General features: G+C 43.2%; 1 protein-coding gene across 14 annotated transcripts in view; it reads right to left on the bottom strand.

Annotated features, from left to right (window-relative positions):
- CELF6 (CUGBP Elav-like family member 6) overlaps positions 1-18,485 on the bottom strand; it is a 106,862-nt gene extending 88,377 nt beyond the window's left edge. For 8 of the 14 annotated variants that reach the window (XM_063314547.1, XM_063314554.1, XM_063314550.1 and 5 more), the window contains exons 1-2: positions 18,278-18,485; positions 10,813-10,895 (exon numbers count right to left, since the gene is read on the bottom strand). In XM_063314547.1, coding sequence (XP_063170617.1) covers positions 10,813-10,895; positions 18,278-18,470 — 276 coding nt within the window. In that variant the 5' untranslated portion in view covers positions 18,471-18,485. The remainder of the gene's footprint in view (positions 1-10,812; positions 10,896-18,277) is intronic. The other 6 variants (XM_063314557.1, XM_063314560.1, XM_063314559.1 and 3 more) reach the window with 2 other exon arrangements.
- Positions 18,486-19,049: the final 564 nt, after the last annotated feature.

Genomic DNA, 19,049 nt, shown 5'->3' with positions numbered 1-19,049 from the left:
AATGGGGTACAGTCCATAAAAGTTTCTGGCTAGTTGGTAGGCTCCTTCAGCTATTCAGTGGAAAAGAGTGAAGTGGGTTTCCCCTTGTTTTCACCCATTTTCTGAGAAGGGCAGGCAGCTGAACTTCATCCCCCAGAATTCCCCAGCCTGGAATGGCATTTCTGAGAATTCTGGGAATCTAAGCCAACATATCTGGAGGATCTTCAGTTGAAGGAAGCTGCTCAACAGAGACTGCCTTGAGGCAGATGACTCTTGCTTTCTAATATCCTTGATATTAGAATATTTAAGAGTCAGCAGCATCTTAAAGCATTGGCTGCTTCAAAACTCTTTCAACAGAATTAGACTTACAATGGATAAATCAGGGTAGTGTGGTTTTGTGCAGATGCACCTGCAAACAAAGGACTGGATAAACCCACTCATGCACAAATAAACAAGATTTGGTATGAAATAGTGGTTACAGCAGCTGTAGCTTTGATTCAAAAATATCTGGAGGGATCCAACTTAGAGAAAGCTGACTTGGACTAAGCCTAGAGAGATCCCATCTTAAATCCCCATTTTCACCTATCCGGTCTCCTACGGTTGTTACCAGGACACCAGCTTATGGCTGCATCCACATGGTGCACTGAAATATATAGCCAACCACATTTTCAGCCTAGTTGTGCCAGTCGAGGTGGTTAGTTTGCAATTCAGTGTGTCCTGAGAACCCAGAAAATTGGGTTAATTGCATAAATAACCAACAGGTCAATCAATGGCTTGCAAACACAGCCAACCCTTGTATGTGTGGGTGCTACATCTTTGTAAATTGCAGCAGATATCAGATGAGCTTTTTAGGGCTTCCTGGAAGAAAATGACACAAGTCAGATAACAAAGTGCTTGCCCATGGATCTTTTCTGGGCTGAATGGAACTCAAGAGGACTGGATTCCAAGGAATCAAAAGTGACAGAATCAGGTTGTTTCAAGCTACAACTGATTCCAAGTCCCACCTTTCCCACGTCATTTACCCCCTTGGTGATTCCAGATTGCACCCTCAACGACCTCATTTCAAATCAGGGCTGTCCGCAGGGCATGGTCAAAAAGATCAAGATGGAGGTAGTGATGGCACGTTGCACATAAGAAACAAGTGGAGCTCCAGTTGCAGCCATTATCTTGACTTTTCTGCCCTACCATGCAGACATATCTGTTTCAAACCTTTTTACCTGGCTCCCGGAGGCCAAAAAACCTGGGAAGACATAGAAATCAGTACTGCTCTCATCCATAGGGGCATGCAGAGCAAAAGAGAAAGTGGGGTGGGGGGGTGGGATTTCCTTTGTGCCAGCTATGCTTGCAAGAAGCTTCCATGAAAATCACATTAGCCTCACACTGGCTGTTGAGTTGAAAAAGAGGAATTGGCCCAAAGTCACCCAGGGAGCTTCCATGCCTGAGGGAGGATTTGAATCTGGATCTCCCCACTCCTAGTTCCAACCCCTTAACCACTACCCCACGCTGGCTGTCCATCCACCCACAAGGTGGCCAACCTCTTTTAGGGGCCTCCTCTTGTGCCCAAGCAAACAGCTCCATTTTCTACTTGGAGCATCAGGTCATTTCTAGCCCTTGGTAGGACTAGACTTCAGACTCACTGCTTTGGGATTGCTTTCTTGAGGAACCTAACCACAAGTCACCTGTGTCTCTGGGGTGTGGAGAACACATGGCTGATGCTGATGGCTGCCCCCACATGGTGCATGCCATAAGCCTCTGGGTTTCCACAGTAACCAAAGCAGCAAAGCTCACTCCCCACATTAGAGATGCTTGTAATTAGATCCACGGCCACAGCTGTCAATCCTCGTTTAACAGCCTTGCATTTAACTCCTGGCTCCAGTAATTAGGGTTTACTAAACAGAATGTCAGGCAATTAGAACAGCAGGTCAATAGCTTTCCATGTCACCTCTTTGAAGACAAGGTGTGAGCTTCCTGCAGAAAACCTGGTCCAAGGGCAGGGACACCATAACAACCTAGGAGAAGGAAGGGAAGTTGAACCATCCTCAAGGCTGAGCTCATCACTGGTTGGACTGGAGACACAACATTTACCCCCAAGGCCACAGGGCTTACTCAGTGAATATTGTCCACACAGCCCCAAAGAAGCAATAATTTAAAAATGCTGCTGGCGATAGATGCTGATAAAAGAATTGGCAGGTTCAGGAGAAACAGAAATAAGATCAGCCTACGTATCTGCATCATCTGCATTACCAAGATGACACTGTTCTCATCTGGGTAATGCGATTGCATAATGCAAGGGGAATAATCATGCACCTCAGTGGCTCCTCTCCCCTGCATTTAGAAAGCAAGCCTGTCAAGTACAATAGTGAGAAACTGTAGACCGGCAACATCTGGAGTGCCGGAGCTCTCAGTCCTGAATTATCTAGCATCACCTCCTTGATCCTTGTTCTTCTCCCAAATCTTCTTATCTTGTAGATCAAACATTTCTGATAATTGCTCATCCAGTTTTCTATTAGACCCCAGTGAACCATCGTAGCACACTGGGCAAATTCAAGCGTATTTTCCAATCATCGCTTTGTTGCTTTTAAGAACACTAATAAACCATATGTCAATAAGTCTGAAAAATGGTACACAACCCAGCTTGGCTCAATTTATTATTTCTACCCCACTTTTCCATCTGGGGACTCCAAGTATTAAAAGCATTAAAACAATAAAACATCAAAGAGAAGCATCCATTAGACAAGCGACCCCAACAGCCAAAGATAATAGCAAGAGAAGTGAACCAACCAGTCACTCTTCGACTAAGCAAGATTTGGTTGGTTTCACAAACACAATAATGTTTTTAAAAAGTACAGAGACATTAGGAGGTGCAATGCATTTTCTTGTCGCTTCCTATGTATAATTTTTATTTATGTACATATTTAATTGATTAATTGACCAAAACTGACACCATTAACCAACGAAAATTGCTCTAAGCAGGAGGCCGTCTTTATTTTCCCTCCTGGGAATTACTGGATAAGCAGGACAAAACCTGAAACCATACAAATCACAGAAATCTGTCTTACGTTCAGTCAATCTGTTTTTCCATCAGCCTCGTTTTATTGACTCTGGTCAACAGCGGTCTTCCAGAGTACCAACTACCTGATTAACTAGAGATACTTGGGGATTCTAAGTAAGACCCTCTGCCTGAAAAGCATCTACTCTACTCTTGAAGTAGGAATTCCCAGCATCCTGGACTGAAACAGGGCATCTCCACCCAACAGATATTTTCTGGGATTTATATAGCTCTCCCATGCAGCAACAGCTTCTACCGGCCAGCATCCCTCTCATCCTCTTCTCCTTTTCTCTGCAGTCGAACGCTCATGTGTAGGGACCAATTAGAGACTTTAAGGATTTGTCAGCAGTGTCAAACTGAGGTTCTTGAGAATAATTTGTTCACCTCCATCTAGCCTTCTGACTCCCACCCCCTCACCCCCTTTATAGAGTGAGAGCAGGACCTAGAAACTCAGCTGCATTAAAACAACAACAAAGATTTATTTTGGTTGATGTGAAGTGTTCAGAAAGGACAGAGAGATGCGGGGAAGTGCTACGACAAAAGACAATGTGCTGCTTTTTACTTTAATATTCAGGTTCCAATTTATCCTCTCCTCCTCATTTTGAGCTTTCAAAACTGTCATTTCACTTATCTTTGATCTTTTCTATTTTTGCTGCCTACCACTCTTGGGTTCACGCTCCTTAAAATTCAGCAGCGAAGCACCAAAGAGTGGCAATATCATTTCTCAAAATTTGGGGGCAAAAGGACAAAAGGATAGTTGTGTGAAGCTTTTGGTAAGCTTAAGGAGCCTATTTCAGGTTTAAAAATACCTTCAAAGTGGTTAAGAAGAGCCAACAATTCTCATCCACCACTAATGGGATTGTGTCACCATTATCATCGCTAGGGTTGTCCCTAGAGTCACTGAAAAATAGTAATTAAAAAAACTGGTGGCCCACTGCAATAGACTCAGAATACAGCTCTTACAAGACTTCTGGCCAATCATTGGAGTGTTGCTCTCAGTCTTTAACTATGGGCCTTGACAACTTCTGATCTCCAAAGATCAGGTTGATAATTTGGGTGGGTGACCTGTTCCTTTGTGTTCATGGCCTTGGAAAGTTTGGAGAAGAGACTGTATGCTTTGCATACAAGAGAATCTCAGGTTTTAAAGTCACCCACTAAAAAGATTTCAGGAAAAAAATTATGCATGCACCATTGCTGGTCAGAACCTGAAACATCTGGCTCAGAGATCAACAGAAGAGCATAACATCTGTTAAAGTGGCCTTCAGCAATCAGGGCACCCTTCAGATACATGGACTTAAATTCCAGTTCAAACCCTCCAGGATCAAATTCCAATTCTCCAGTTACAGTGCTTCAGATTATGGAATTGACCTCATTTTTTATCTCCTGAGATTTCAGGAGATGCACACTGCCAGTCAGGTTGGAGTATAAACATTCAGCAAAGTTGATAACCAACCCCTATCTTGAGTTGGTACAATGAATACATCTTTGATCACAAGGAAGTTGTCTGTCTCTCGTAAAGCATTTCTAGTACATGCTGGGATATTTTCTGGGAATCCATGTTTGCCTGGAAACATCCTTGACTGTTAATTGCTGCTATAATACAGCCGGGTTAAAAAGATAATAAATCTAACTAAATAGATGATATAATTGGAACAGCAGAGGATGACATACTGGTTGTTGTTATAATCCTTCAAATCAATCCTGGTGACTACAGAAACAAGTCCATGCAGTTTTCTTGACAACCTTTTTTCAGAAGTGGCTTGCCTGGACCTTCTTCCTAGGGCTGAAAGAGAGTGACTTGGCCAAAGTAACCTAGCTGACTTTTGTACCTAAGGCAACTCACGGTCTCCTGTTTCTAATTCATTAACAGCTACACCAAACTGGTTCTCAATGTATTGATGTAGGGACTGAAAAAGAGGGAGATGTCTTCCCAGTTGTCATATTGGTGGGAATTTGGAAGAAGGAGATAGAGAAGGGGGAACAATACCAGCCCACAGCCAGTATTTGCTGATGCCTACATACCACTGGCATCAGTGTCTGCTTTGGACCACTTTCCCCACTTCTCCATTGTCCATAGTGTTTCTGGAAGCATGTCCCAACCACCATCCAACTTCAACACACTTTGAAGCATTCTGGAGCAGGACACAGTGAGGGGGCACCAACTGGAACGTGCCTTAGTGATAGTGGTGAGAGTTGGTCACCCAGAAAGGGAGCCATTCCTGCCCTGAAAGTTGTGCTTTTCATTACTTTGCTTGTCCTAAACGTCCAAAGGCTGAACTTCCAAGGTTTGTCAAGTCTAGATTTCTGAATCCTAAATTTTTGGTTCTGTTGAGTTTAAGCAGGATGGTGGTAAGATCATTGCCTGCAATGTTGGGCAATTGAGATTTCATTCTAATAAATCAGGAGCACTTTTTTTCTTTTTTCTTTTTTTTGACGAATGGCTAGACTTGGCCCTTGACTCATGGATTGGTGACATTACATGTCAAAGATAGGACAACCTAATCTGGATCTCATTTCATTAACATTTCAGTGCAATTGAAACTGAACCAAATCATAACTGAGTACATTTGTATCCCATCCAATCTCCATCCTCTGCATCAGAAATATATACATCTATATCTATATCTATATCTATATCTATATCTATATATGCATACAGTCCAAAGATATAGTATAAGCCTTCTGCTAAATTGTCACAGGGAGCAGCGATCCTTAACTCCAGGGGCAATTTTGTCAACATATAGGGTCTGCCACAGAAAAAGCAGAAAGAACTATCCATGTCAAACATAGTCATGGCAGGAACAGAATGGGGTTAATATGTCTATTTTTAAAAATATAGTTTTTATTAAAAGATTTTACATATATAATAAGAGATACATTCAAAGGAAAAGATATAGTAAATGTGAAAAAAGGAAAAGGAAAAGAGTGGAAAAGGAGCAACAAAGAAAAAAGGAGATAGGAAAAAAGAAAAGAACAGAAAACATGAATATATATACATATACATATACATATACATATACATATACATATACATATACATATACATATACATATACATATACATATACATATACATATACATACTCTGTGTGTGTGTGTGTGTGTGAATGAATGAATGAATGAGTGAATGAAGTGGCTTCCGATCTTCCTCTTGGCAGTTCTACATACACTTCTAATCAAACCTCTTTCTCTAAGATTACATCAACATTCCCTTCTTTCTATAACGTATTCTTTCTAATCCTCAAAACCGTAAGTCACAAAACCATTTTCTGTTTTATGCAAAAACAGGGGAACATAAGGGGTTTCCAGTTATTGATGAATGTCAATAATTACCTTAGAATAGAGTTAATATGTTTACTCCCCATGTATGTAATGATTTTCCCTCTTGTCATACAAGACATTGCAAAGGGTTGACGACTTCAGGATAGGCTCTAGAAACTGCTTTCAAGGCAATTTTGGGCCCCTGCAGTTTAGAAGTCTCAGATCACTCATTCCTGCAATGTGATTTTTTTTTTTTTGGCCTTCAAGTAAGGGTTGACTCCTGGGGAATGCCTGGAGTAGTTCCTGCAATTTTCTTGGCAAGATTTCAGAAGTGGTTTGCCATTGCTTCCTTCCAAGGGCTGAGAAAAGTGACTGGCCCAAGGTCACCCGGCTGGCTTTGTGCCCAAGGCGGGACTAGAACTCACATACTCCCTGTTTCTAGCCTGATGCCTTAACCGCTGCACCAAACTGGCTCTCTATTCCCCTGGTGAAAAACAGTGGGGTTTCTCCTCCTGAAATCTTCACCCTGACTTGACATCCGTAGTGCGCATGTAAGAGAGAAAGGGGGGTGATGAATACCCATGTATGCTCATTAGAAAAAACAAAAAGTCAATTAAAGGATAGAAAATATTTCTTAAAAAAAAAAAGCTGTCCCTGGCTGATTCACTCAGGTCTTCAGAATAATCAAAGTTAAGCAATTTATATGAAAATGTTGCTTTGATTATTGAAGTCACCAACTGGTTTCTAAAAAGCCAAAGGTCATTATAATAATTAGGATAGACAGACAGGGACTACCACCAAATAGAGATCCAATATTGCACATTAGAATTCAAGCAAACTGGCGCATGCAAAGGCACATGTAGAAGCTTGGGGTGGTGTGAAATAACCTCTCCTATGCACAGACACACAAGCTTAGGTAAGCTTCTGTGGTCATGGCATTTCAACATTTGGGTGGGACATGCGTGTAAAGGAATTCCCTTTTTTAAATTAAAAAAATATATGTATAGAAAGACATTAACATTTGTTTTCCAGAGACTGCCACCCTAGAATCCTTCTTGATATCCTACTTTTCTACATGCAGGGATCCGTTCAGGATTTTCAACTGTGCAGGCTACTTCTCCCACCAAACTGGGGCAAGGGTCACTTAGGCCAGCGAGAAAAGTATCTCCGCTGAGACAGCCAATGCCTTCTAAAATGACGCTAGTGCATCTTTTGAACCCGAATGACCCCGGACTCTGCAGAAAGATCGTTGTACAAAGGGCCGTATGGAGCAGCAAGTTTCAGATTGCCCATAATTGGAAATCTCCCAAGCAACCATCCAAACAACAGCAGGCTGGTAAAATCTAGGAGAACATGATTGTTTATCAACTCCGATGCCAATTATAGTAAGGAAGTCCAATTAAAAATAAATAAAGGTAGAGTGGTATCCACGTTCCAATCCAAGGGAAACTACCCGTTTGGTCTGAACGTGATTCGGTTACATAACCTGCACTTTCAAACCTTAGTGATCTCCTCCCAGGGTGATTTTATTCTACCCTCCTTGGGGGGTCTGCGTTGCACCCACCAAGGCAAGTCAGCTTGGAGAATTTCAGCAGAAACCGACCCTTTTAGAAAGCACCAGGACGGAGCACTCCAGTTAGTGGAACCCATCCCAAGGGAACTTCCTTTTCCCCTTTTCCCACTGAGTGGGTGAGGCTGTTGGACCGTAAAGCTGTGTGTATGTGTGTATATACCGTTTATGATGCATATGTATGTATATATATAAAATGCATATGTGTGAATATATACTATACACACACACACCCATACACACTATAGAGCATATGGTATGTACGTGTGTGTATATGATGCATATGGATATGTATGTATATCTATAAAATGCACATGTATCTGTGTGAACATATATATGAAGCATATGCATGTGTTCGTGTATATGATGCACATGGATATGTGTATATATGCATATTGTTTATGATGTATATGTATACATGTGAATATACTGTGTGTGTGTGTGTGTGTGTGTATGACGCAAATGCATATGTGTATATTTATGGTTTATGATGCATAAGTATATATGTATATACGGCATATGATACATATGTATACGTATGTGTGAATATTTATTTATTTATTTATTATTCAAATTTCTATTACCGCCCACCTCCCCCCAAAGATACACACACACACACATATGCTTCATATCTATATCTATACCTATCTCTCTCTATATATAGATATGTATTTATATATATGAAGCATATGTATACATGTGTGTATGATGATATGCATATGCGTGAATATTATACATACATACATACATACATATATATATATATATATATATATATATTGTGTGTGTGTGTTTGATGCATATGTATGCCTGTGTGTATATATCATACACTCACATATTAATATCATACTTTCCCAGACGTAGTGTTCCCATATATTGTGAACTAAAATTTCCATCAGCCTCTTCCAGAGCGCCCAATGGCTAGGGATGATGGGAACATTAGCTGTGGTCCAAAAAATTGGGAAGCTTACCCTGGACGACAGAACATGGAACAAGGCATCATGAGTTAGTCCTAAGAGCATCACATAAGCATAAAAATACATACAAAACAATTATAGCCAATCTTGAGTTTGCTGTTCAAAATGGGGTGTGTTTGTGTGTCATTTTGCACCAATGTAAAAATATGAATATGTTAGAAGTCGATAACCCCACTTCCTCTAATCATGAGAAAATTTTAACCATTCCTCTTTTTTCTACCTTTTCACCAGGTGTCTCCTACATCCTCAGTAACAACTTTCCATGCAGAAAAATAAAGTTGAGATTCTCTATGTATTTTTTATGTTATATTCTAAGCTTTTCTGGTCCTTGTTCTGAATGGTAGAACATGCATTACTTTGACCATAGCCGTGGGATTGATTTATGTTTTATTTTTATATTTTATTTTACTTTATATATCGACCTATCATAAATGTACGATAATTCTTGAAATTTCATTTATACCAACACAGATTTGGGATAGGTGGAATTGGAAGGACTCATCCCCCAAAGTTAAGAGAAAGTGTCCTGTAAAGCCCCCCCAAATTATATTTAACTAGCAGTAGTAATCAAGGAGTGATTACTGACCCTTCATTTTTACTGCTAGCCTGAAACAGTTGCCAGGAAGGAAATGAAATAAGAGACAGGGAGACAGCAACCAAAATGCGCACACCCCCATAGCCATTCTTGTTGTCCTAAACTGGTCAATAGATGCTTGAACTGTTAAACCAAAAAAAGAACACAATATTTTAGATGCATGCCTGAAACCCTGCCCTTACACAAAACTCTTATTTAAAGGCTTCCAACAGGCATAAAGACAAAGCCAGTTATCCATGCAGCCTCAAGTTTTCTTACTCTGTTACTAGCTACCTTCTGGGCCTATCCAAAGACTCAACACTCTGTACCAAACACGTTCAGATTGATCTGGTGCAATTGGAAAATTGATCTGAACATTCCAATTTAATCAAATCCTCTCTGTACATCCTTGCTAGCTGTTCAGAGAGCTGATGGAACTATTTCTTAAAGCCAAGATTGGACAACATTGTTATCCTCAACCAGACTATGGTACTTGAAAGGAGAACTGTACTGTCAACTCCAGACCATTTCTTTTCATTCCCCCCACCCTACCCTTTGCTGGAAGCTATTTGGCTTTAGGCAAACAAAGCATGGGCCATTAAAGGCAGAATATGTGTTGAAAACTTGGATATGCTTATGAAGAATTTCGTTCCTCCCCAAATAGCAAGGCAAATGTGACCTTTGAGAGACGAAGTATTGAGAAACAATCTTGGAAATTCACATGCTAGAGGAAAGAGTCCCAATCTTATCATTGCTCCAAAACTGTAATACAAAAGGTAACATTTTATCCAATTTTCTTGCAAAGGCCACCAGCTAGCAACCAGGTGCCAAAAATTCAAGGAGGGTTAGGGATAAATGACAAACGACGGCTGGGTTTGCACACCGTGATTAACCAGATCAGTGAAAGACCCCGTGGCTTTATTCCCACAACATGCTAAGCTTGGTTAGTTTTTAGGAGGGATTAAACCAGTCCACTGGGCTAGTTTTTGAATCAAGGGATTGTTCACACCTTCTAAATGGATTCATTCAGTAACCATGTTCATGCAAACACAGTCCAACTGAAAGGCACAGAATTTCTTTTTCAAAAAACCCAAAGATATTGGTTGGGGTCCCCCCCCCTTTATTTTTCCTGTTGCAAGATTTATAGGAAAAGTCTGTGTATGGGGGGGCGGGGGGAGTTTCCCAACCACTGAAAAAGGTGAAAAGATTGGTGGCGGGGTAAATGTTTGTGGGTTCAAGGTCACAGGGGATCCAGCTGAGGATTCCAAGGAAATTGGAGGATGCCAAATGGGAGAAGATAGCTTCTGGACAAGAGCTGCTATCTGGAGCCCAAATGCCCATGCAAATCGCTATTGAAAACTGCACCAGAAGATGGGTGTTGGTCGAGAATACCATCACTTACCCCAGGCAGTGTCTTCTGCTCATGCAGCGCACTCTGAGCTTTCAGGGCTGAGTCCCGGGCACAGTATGTAAGAAAGGCACAACCTACAGAGAAAAAGGGAGGCATGAAAAAGGGCACATGGACTTCATGATAAGCAAGAGGCCTTCGAGAGCCCACCTTTGCCTCTGCAATGGCGCATGAAAGGCAGAGCGTTGCAGCTGAAGCAGAAATGCAAACAACACAATCAGAACGCAGCTCTAGCTTTGCATGGAGAGGTCCCAGATTCGGCCCCCAGCACCACCACATAGGGATGGAAAACCTCTGCTGGAAATCCTGGCAAGGTGTTGCCTCTCCATGCCAACAATATTGGTTTTCATGAACCGAAGGTTCAACTCGGTAAACAGAGATTTCTCTCTTCTTGTTTAAACAAAGGAGGCTGTTACTCAGAGCTCTAAAGTAAGTAGACTATTACTTTCTCTTTAGGGGAAGGGCCTAAAGATTGCACTGCAGCAGCCAAGGCAGACAAATGACAAAGGCCCAGATTCAGTCATGGGCAGCGTTGGAAACAGCTGGATACCTTGGGGAAAACAGTTTGATGCCAGAGAGATGCGTATCATTTGGCAGCAGGTCAACGTGCAACCCAGTGAGAATTTGATTTCACACAGTTGGTATGGATTAGCAGGGCCTGGTTAATTGGCATCAGCAGAAAGAAGCCAACACACTTGGGATTAGTGCAAAAATCACCCAGATTAGCACATCAGACTTTCATATAGTCCAGATCAGCTACTGCTGTTGCAGGCTAAAGAGTGTATTATGAGCTCTGTGCTTTATACGCAAAAGGCCCTACTTTGTTCCTGGACCTCTCCAAATAAAAGGGAGCCTGAAGAAGATTTGCTGACATTCTGAGTGGACAATACTGGGTGAACTGGGATAGAGGAACCAAAACAGCTCCACGAAACAATGAAAAGATATCAAAGACACCCAAAGGTTCTTTTTCGGTCACTCATCTGTTGTGACTCAGGAAGTGCTGGCACTTTAAGATGTTCTCTGAACTGAAAAGATGTTTGCACAGAGTTAAAATAAACAGTAGACCTTCCATGAATGTTCTTGGGAACAAGAAACATAGCCTTGAAGCACCACCTGAAACACATGCAGATTGGATCATGAGGTGAAGGAAAAACAAGACTTCTTCACTGCTATGAAGCTTCAGATGGAATCCATATGCAGTCATATTCATTAGGTATATATTAGCCATGCCTTGCCTCTCTCTCATCAATATCTATTCTCTTGGGTCCTAAATGTTTATGAGTTCAATATTCTCAGTGATGGTTAGTATAGCCAGCAAAGTCCATCTTTGGGCCCATCAGGATCTTGGAAGGTGAACCCACCAAGTTTAATGTCTGAATGCACCCTTCTAGGAGGCTTAGACAACTGAGGCCTTATGAAATCTGGCAGATCCAGTCAATCCAGTAGTTCTCACACTTTCTGATAGCTGACTTTGGTTCTTAAACAGCCTGAGGCCATTTCTGAAGCCTGAGATGCCAACAAAAGAAGGCATTGGGGGATTTGTGGTCTGAGTCTGAACCTATAGATAATAGCAGGGTTACATTGTCAGGTCTGCAGAAAGCACTGAAGGTTTCGGCTAACATGAGGAGACCTGGGGACTGATGGACTCAATTCCCAGATCCTAAGGCTTGGCAGGCACTTGCAAGCTTCCCAGAAAAGAGTGGGATAGGTGGAATTCTGGCAACCCTCTTTGTTCCTGACCCCAAGTGTGCATGTTATATCAGGGGTTGATTATGCATATGACAGCTGTCATATCCTGTAAGGTACTTTGCATGGAATCATTAACCATATTGGTTATTTTATGGTTCAGTGTATTGAGAAAACCTAGAAAATGAGTTAATTCATCCACAAGGTTAAGTGTGTTGTGTGAATACAGCCAATAGTTGTTAGGGGCATCTGAATAGGTCATCTTATAGAACTTGCTCAGAGAACTGTAGTAGACCTAGATGTTTTTGGAATTCAGCCCCAAATTTGGCTCTCAGCAATAATATAGGCTAGGTTTTGCGGCCAACCACTGAAGCAGGAATTCAGGAATGGGGAAAGGCAACTGGATGTGTTTAGCATCCAGTTTGTCTCTTGGTTTTTTAGGGCAGAAATTCCTTGACCCTCTTGCTAACTGATGCACTGGGGAGGTACTATCTCAAGAATTTTGTGCTTGCATTATTTTGCCAATTTTCATCCTCTTTCCCAAGTCCTGAGAAGCCTGTTATAGAAGGTGTAATGATTGTAAGCTGCCCAGAGTCATACATGAGTGGGTAGCCCTATAAACTGAATGAAGAAAATTTATTTATTTATCTATTTATGTATTTATTTATTGTTGGACTACAGTGTTCCTGAGTAAGAAATCATTGGCTGACTTCACACAACCCACTAAGTCAAACTAGGATAAGCTGACCTAATTTGCAACCTAGTTTGCTAGACTTTAGCTGTCTAGAGTCACATATAGTATGTGAGATGGACAGCTATATAAACCAAGCAAACAAACAAACCACACTACACACCAAGCCAAACAAACCACACGATGGCTTAGTGCCATGAGTAAATTGACTTGTAGCCTGGGTTCACACACCACTCATACCCTGGTCACAGATTAACTCATTTTCTAAGTTTGCCTAATACACTGATGCCTTAAACCAGTGTTTCTCAACCTCGGCAACTTTAGGACGGGTGGACTTCACCTCCCAGAATTCCCCAGCCAGCTATGCTGGGGAATTCTGGGAGTTGAAGTCCACCCGTCTTAAAGTTGCCAAGGCTGAGAAACACCGCCTTAACAAACACACACCCAAACTCTCACACAACGCCCAAGTTCAAACTCACCCCCTCATACACAGAAGGATGAGATACACACACAAGATACATATTAACCAAGCCGAGCCTATGATCCAAATGCAGTTGCTAAGTATGGTTTTAATTGAGCTGGTTAAGTGTGTTATATGGGCATGACCACTGAGTTGTTTGATTGAACTTTCTTGGGCCTGCTGAGCTGGGCAAATGTCTGACTTCTCTCGCACGCACACTGCAGGTAGTGAATCAAAATGTAGAGCAGGGAAGACAACTGAGCACTGACTCACCTCTTAGGTTTTTACTTCCAGGAAGACTCAGCTGACATTTTGTTATGGCTAAATAGTCACAAATGAGATTAGCACCTTGGGATTTTGCATCAGCTTTGCAATGCTGCTGGAAAGGTGGCCACAGCATATTTCCCTGCTCACTTCCGCGGGATAGAAGATGGGGAATTTTGCTTAACCCTTTGGTAAAAGGGGAGAAACAGCAACGGTGCTCAATTCAAAGGATACCGTTCACATCATTAGCTGAGCACCCCCCCTTTTTTTAATTAAATCCTATATAAAGCTTCCTGAAATGATATTAAAACAGCAGCAAAACAGTTTCCCTTCAAAAATGTAAATATTTAATGAACGAAATTTGACATTGATGCATTTTTAATATTGGCACAATTAAATCTGCCAGATGATTAAGTATTAATAACTCTTAATAAGTGCAACCCTCTTGTCTTCCTACAGAAAGAAATCAAGAATGAGAGAAAGCTAAAACCAGATCAAGGAGCCTGCGGACAAGCCAGGTGTCAGACAGACAAATGCTTCTGGCTGGAAGCATTCATTCATTCATTCATTCTTTCAGGAAGGAAGGAATCCTAAACTTCTTTCCTATAGGTTTGCCCTGACACAGATAGAAGCCACAAAATACACATACTTGGATAGATAAACAAAACCAAGCAGAGTCTTCATTAAATGAATGATGACATTTAATTGAATTGATCAAGCAATGTTTTTAAAGGAGGAAGCAAGCTGGATTTTATTTTGGGTTGGCACAGCTACCAATATCGATAAATATCTAGCACAGGACTGATGGTGGTGGTGGTCGTAGTGAGGATGGCCATATTGATAAGGTGAGTGCTAATTAAATTGGAGTTCGGTATATAAAACGAGGGAAGGCACTTACCGCAAACCCCTGAAAATGCTACGGTGTACAAGTGTGTAAAGACTGCTTGATTCAGTCTGCCGAATTGTATATGGCTTTCTAGAGAAACTCCAACTTCCTCTACCCCATGGTCTGCCAGGAAGAAACTTGATATTCATATTTATTCATTTTAATGGCAAACTATCTCCTGTTTCACTCCTGTTTAGCCAGAGACAGAAACTCACCAATCTGCTTGTTTGTTTCCCATCTAGTGAAATCTCTGTTCACTCTTTTTTCTTTTTGACTGCATCATCTGAATCCCTGTCTCCTTCCATCATACCTAAAGGCCTAGATTTTATGAAGCTGCTTTTAAAAATATTATTTTAAAGATCATTCCCATCAATCTAATCTTGGAGATGATAGAAGGTTAAGGTGGAATCTTCTTCCTGGCTACTTCATATTCTGCAGCACAAAACCATCACCAGGTTTTGTTTTACATTACAAACACCAATTCTTGTTTTACATTCAGGAAGTACATTTTTCAAAATACTGCAGGTAATTAGGAGAAAGGTGTAAAATTAATTTTAATTAAGTCATAAAATTAACTAATCAAGGAGGTAGGGGTAGTCTTTTTTGTTTTCAAGGGAATGGGGTAAACTGGAATAAGGTATGTTTTAAAATGCCACTGTTCTCCATCCTTGAAATTTATTGATCATCCATTCTACTCACTAGAAAAGAACCAACTTGAACGTGGTAACCATCTCTATAGGAAGCTGACAATACAAAATACGACCACTCACAGTAAGTCTCACTGAATTTAGAGTGAGTTTCTTCCGAGTAGCTAAACATAGAGTCATAACTTCTGATTAAAATGTTATTCACATTTACCTAGGAATAGGACCAATACATATTTACTTAGAAATAAGTCTTGCTGAATTCAGGGAGCAGGTAAGCATGCATAAGAGATCAGCCTTAATCAAATGCTAACTCTTTGGGATAGAAAACAAAAAAGTTTGTCATACATGTAACAAGAAGTTTTATCTCTGCATTTAATGGACAGCAGAGAGCCTTCTGTTGATAGGTTCCAAGGAGTGGAGCTAAAAATATAACATAGAGTAGAAGAACCTGCTATTTGTGGGGGAGAAACAGTGAAATGCAAGCATTCTAGGCAACACTCAACCTACTTCTTCCCTTATCGTGTCTATTCACTTTTTCTATGCTCCATTTTAGCTCCTAGAAACCACTCACAGGTATCTATCAGGACATTTTGCCTCTGTGAATGCACTAATTCCACGATAATTGATTTTTGACCTTCAGTAAAATTAACATCAAGAAGTTTCATGAGCAAGTCGACCTCTTTCTAACTTTGAGGTGACAAAGAAGAATGATACTCTTTGGAAAAGTCGAAGTGGATTGCAGAAAACACACACTCTCTCTCACACACAGACACCTCTTTGCTGTTGGTTAAAATAGGGGTGTGCTAAGAATGGGATACTGATAAAATTAGGCAGGTACAGTGATATTGAACCTTGGTATAGTTTTTTTTTAATTATTTTTTTTATTTTAAATTGAATAGTAACAGAAAAAGAACAAGAACAAAACACAAAGAAAGAAGTAGACAGTCCATTCTTGGTATGAAGAGCCTGTTTGGTGTAGTAGTTAAAGGCCTTGGGCTAGAAACCGGGAGACCATGAATTCTAGTCCTGACATAGGGTGACTTTGGGCCAGTCCCTTCTTCTCAGCCCTAAGAAGAAGAAGACAATGATAAACCACTTCTGAAAAGGCTGCCAAGAAACCTTGCAAGGACTTGTCCATTGCAAGAAGTCAAGACTGACTTGAACACACGAAAATATAAATAGAGGGAAGGGTCATGCCATGACACAGGCATGGATTCTTGGAGTGAAGATATGTCGTGCATACCGAAAGACATGTCCTACCTACATCCTCACCAGCATCAACATGGGATCTGAGTCAGCTGAGGGACAGGAAGCAAGAAATCCTGCAATGACTATCTTTACACCTCCTGAGCCAGTCAGTCACTGCAGAAACCTTTTCGGGATGCTAGGTTCACGCAACACGCTTCACCAGGTCTGCCAAAGATGTCATATCTATATTCACACAGCCTGCTAAAGCTTGTTTAGGAGATAAACAAAAAAATGTTCGGTGCCTTAGCCTAGCAAGAACTCAAAAAACAAAAACAAAACAAAACAAGAAAACCACCTAGGCTAATTTGGTAAAGGAGGGAAGCGGATTCTGCAAATCCAGAGTGTTTACGCATTATTTCTGCCCCCCCTCCCTTGCAAGCACATGTGTTCCTTCATCAGCATATGCAGCACCACCACCCCGACCACCCCCCATGACACACAAATGCATCAGAACAAACTTTGCAGCAAAACAGAGGGGCCGCCTTCAGTACAGCATCTTCTTTCCCCATCCAGAAGGTATCCACTTCCTGTCTGTGTTTACAAATCTATTGCTCTCTCTCTTTTACACACACACACACACACACACACATGCTTGTGATTCATTCACCTCTTTTCTCACAAATCCAGCTAATGCTTTGATGGGGGGAGGGGCGTATAATTTGCCCAATTTTTTTCACCCAGCCCAACTTCGTATTTGCACAACCTTTGAAAGCTAGTGGTCCCTTTCACCCGTTTTCGGGGCTTGTGCCATGCATCGAACCCTAAATTAACGCCAGAGGGGCTGCATTCGGAGAACAGGCCAAGCTGCGAAAAAGATGAATGGAGGTTAGCACCAACCAAGCTTTACCAGGTGTGTTGCAAAGAGCCATGCAGTCCTCTCCAAGGTGTGTTTACTTAGAGAGGGGCAGTCCCAACTGAGGATGCCTGAATTGATGGCCGCGGTAGTTGAATTGCAAGAACATGGGAAAGGGGAAGAAAGGGGCTTTGCTAGTGAGATTAACTTCTTCATGCAAAAAGGTTTTTTTTGTGGGGGGGGAGGTCTCCCCTTGCACGTGTTACAACTCCATCCTCTCCCTTTCCCCAGGTTTTACCTGTCACCCAAGTTTGTACACAGGATTATTTATACCATCTGTGTGGGGAGGGGGGCATTAGAGTGGGAGGGTTGGCCTTCTCCCTCACTCTCAAGCAACGTGCAATTTCTTTGTGCGTGAATCCACCCCTGGATTACACCAGCACCCCGATAGGTTACAACCCCACACGCAGCCTGACAGGGCAGCCACCCCGGTCGGGCGCGGGGCACTTTGTTTCCCCGGGCCGCGAGGCCACGCACACTTCCCTAAGAGCGAGGGCTGCGTGGGGCTGGCTTGCTTCCGAGTAGAGCCGCACGTCTCCCTCGCTTGCACACGGGCAGGCGGGCGGGCGGGCACACACGCAGAGCACGGCGGCGGCGGCGGCGGCGGCGGCTGGCGCTTCCTTTGTTGGCCCCTCCGCCCGGCCAGGAGGGGCAGGCGTGGTGGGTCTCGGGAGGCGCCGTGGCCGGCGGAGGGGTCCACGCGCGAGCCGGCGGGCCAGCCTACCTTTGTGCATGCCGGTGAAGCGATCCTTGAGCACCGTGAGTTCGTAGATCTTGCCGAATTCCTCGAAGAGGGGCTTGAGGTCGCTCTCCTCCAGGTTGCGCGGGATCTGCCCGATGAAGAGCTTGATGGCATCGTGGTCCTTCATGGCGATGGAGCCCCCCGGGCCGGGCGCCGGCGCCGTCAGCCCGTTCATCCTCCCGGCGCTGTTCGTGGTGCTGAAGGCAGCGCTCTCCGCCTGCGGCGGCGGCGGCGGGGGCGGCGGCGGGGGCGGCGGCGGCGGGGGCCCGGCGGGAGGCGGCTGCTGCTGCTGCTGCTGCTGCGCTAGCCCGTTGGCCAGAGTAGCCATGATGTTCCCAGCAGGCGCTGCCCCGCCCCGGCCGCCCCGCCCCGGCGAGCCCTGCCTGCTTGCGCCGCGCGGGAGCTGGCGAGGGAGGGGGGCTGCCCACCCCGGACTCCCCCGCGCCGCGCTCAGCCGGATCTTCCCCGCCTTGCCTGGGCGACGGACGGCGCTCCACTCCGCTCCGCTTCGCCTCCGCCTCCTCCTCCCTCCCCCTCCCTCGGCGGCGGCGGCCACTGGGCCCGGTGACGTCAGCTGACTAGCCCTGGACTACTCGCATATGATTAGCATAAGGACGAGCTTCGGCCAATCAGGCGGGGAGGAAGGGGAGAGGGGTGGGAGCGCGCCCGAGAGGCAGGAAAGCCGAGGGAGCGTCGGTAGGTCGGAGCTGCGGCGCCAGCTTCCCCGGGGCAGCGAAAGGAGGGCTCCGGGAAG

Source organism: Candoia aspera, chromosome 13 (genome assembly GCF_035149785.1).
Source record: "Candoia aspera isolate rCanAsp1 chromosome 13, rCanAsp1.hap2, whole genome shotgun sequence".
NCBI lineage: Eukaryota > Metazoa > Chordata > Lepidosauria > Squamata > Boidae > Candoia > Candoia aspera.
Note: the sequence above shows the minus strand (reverse complement) of the source record. Positions and strands in the feature narration are given on the sequence as shown.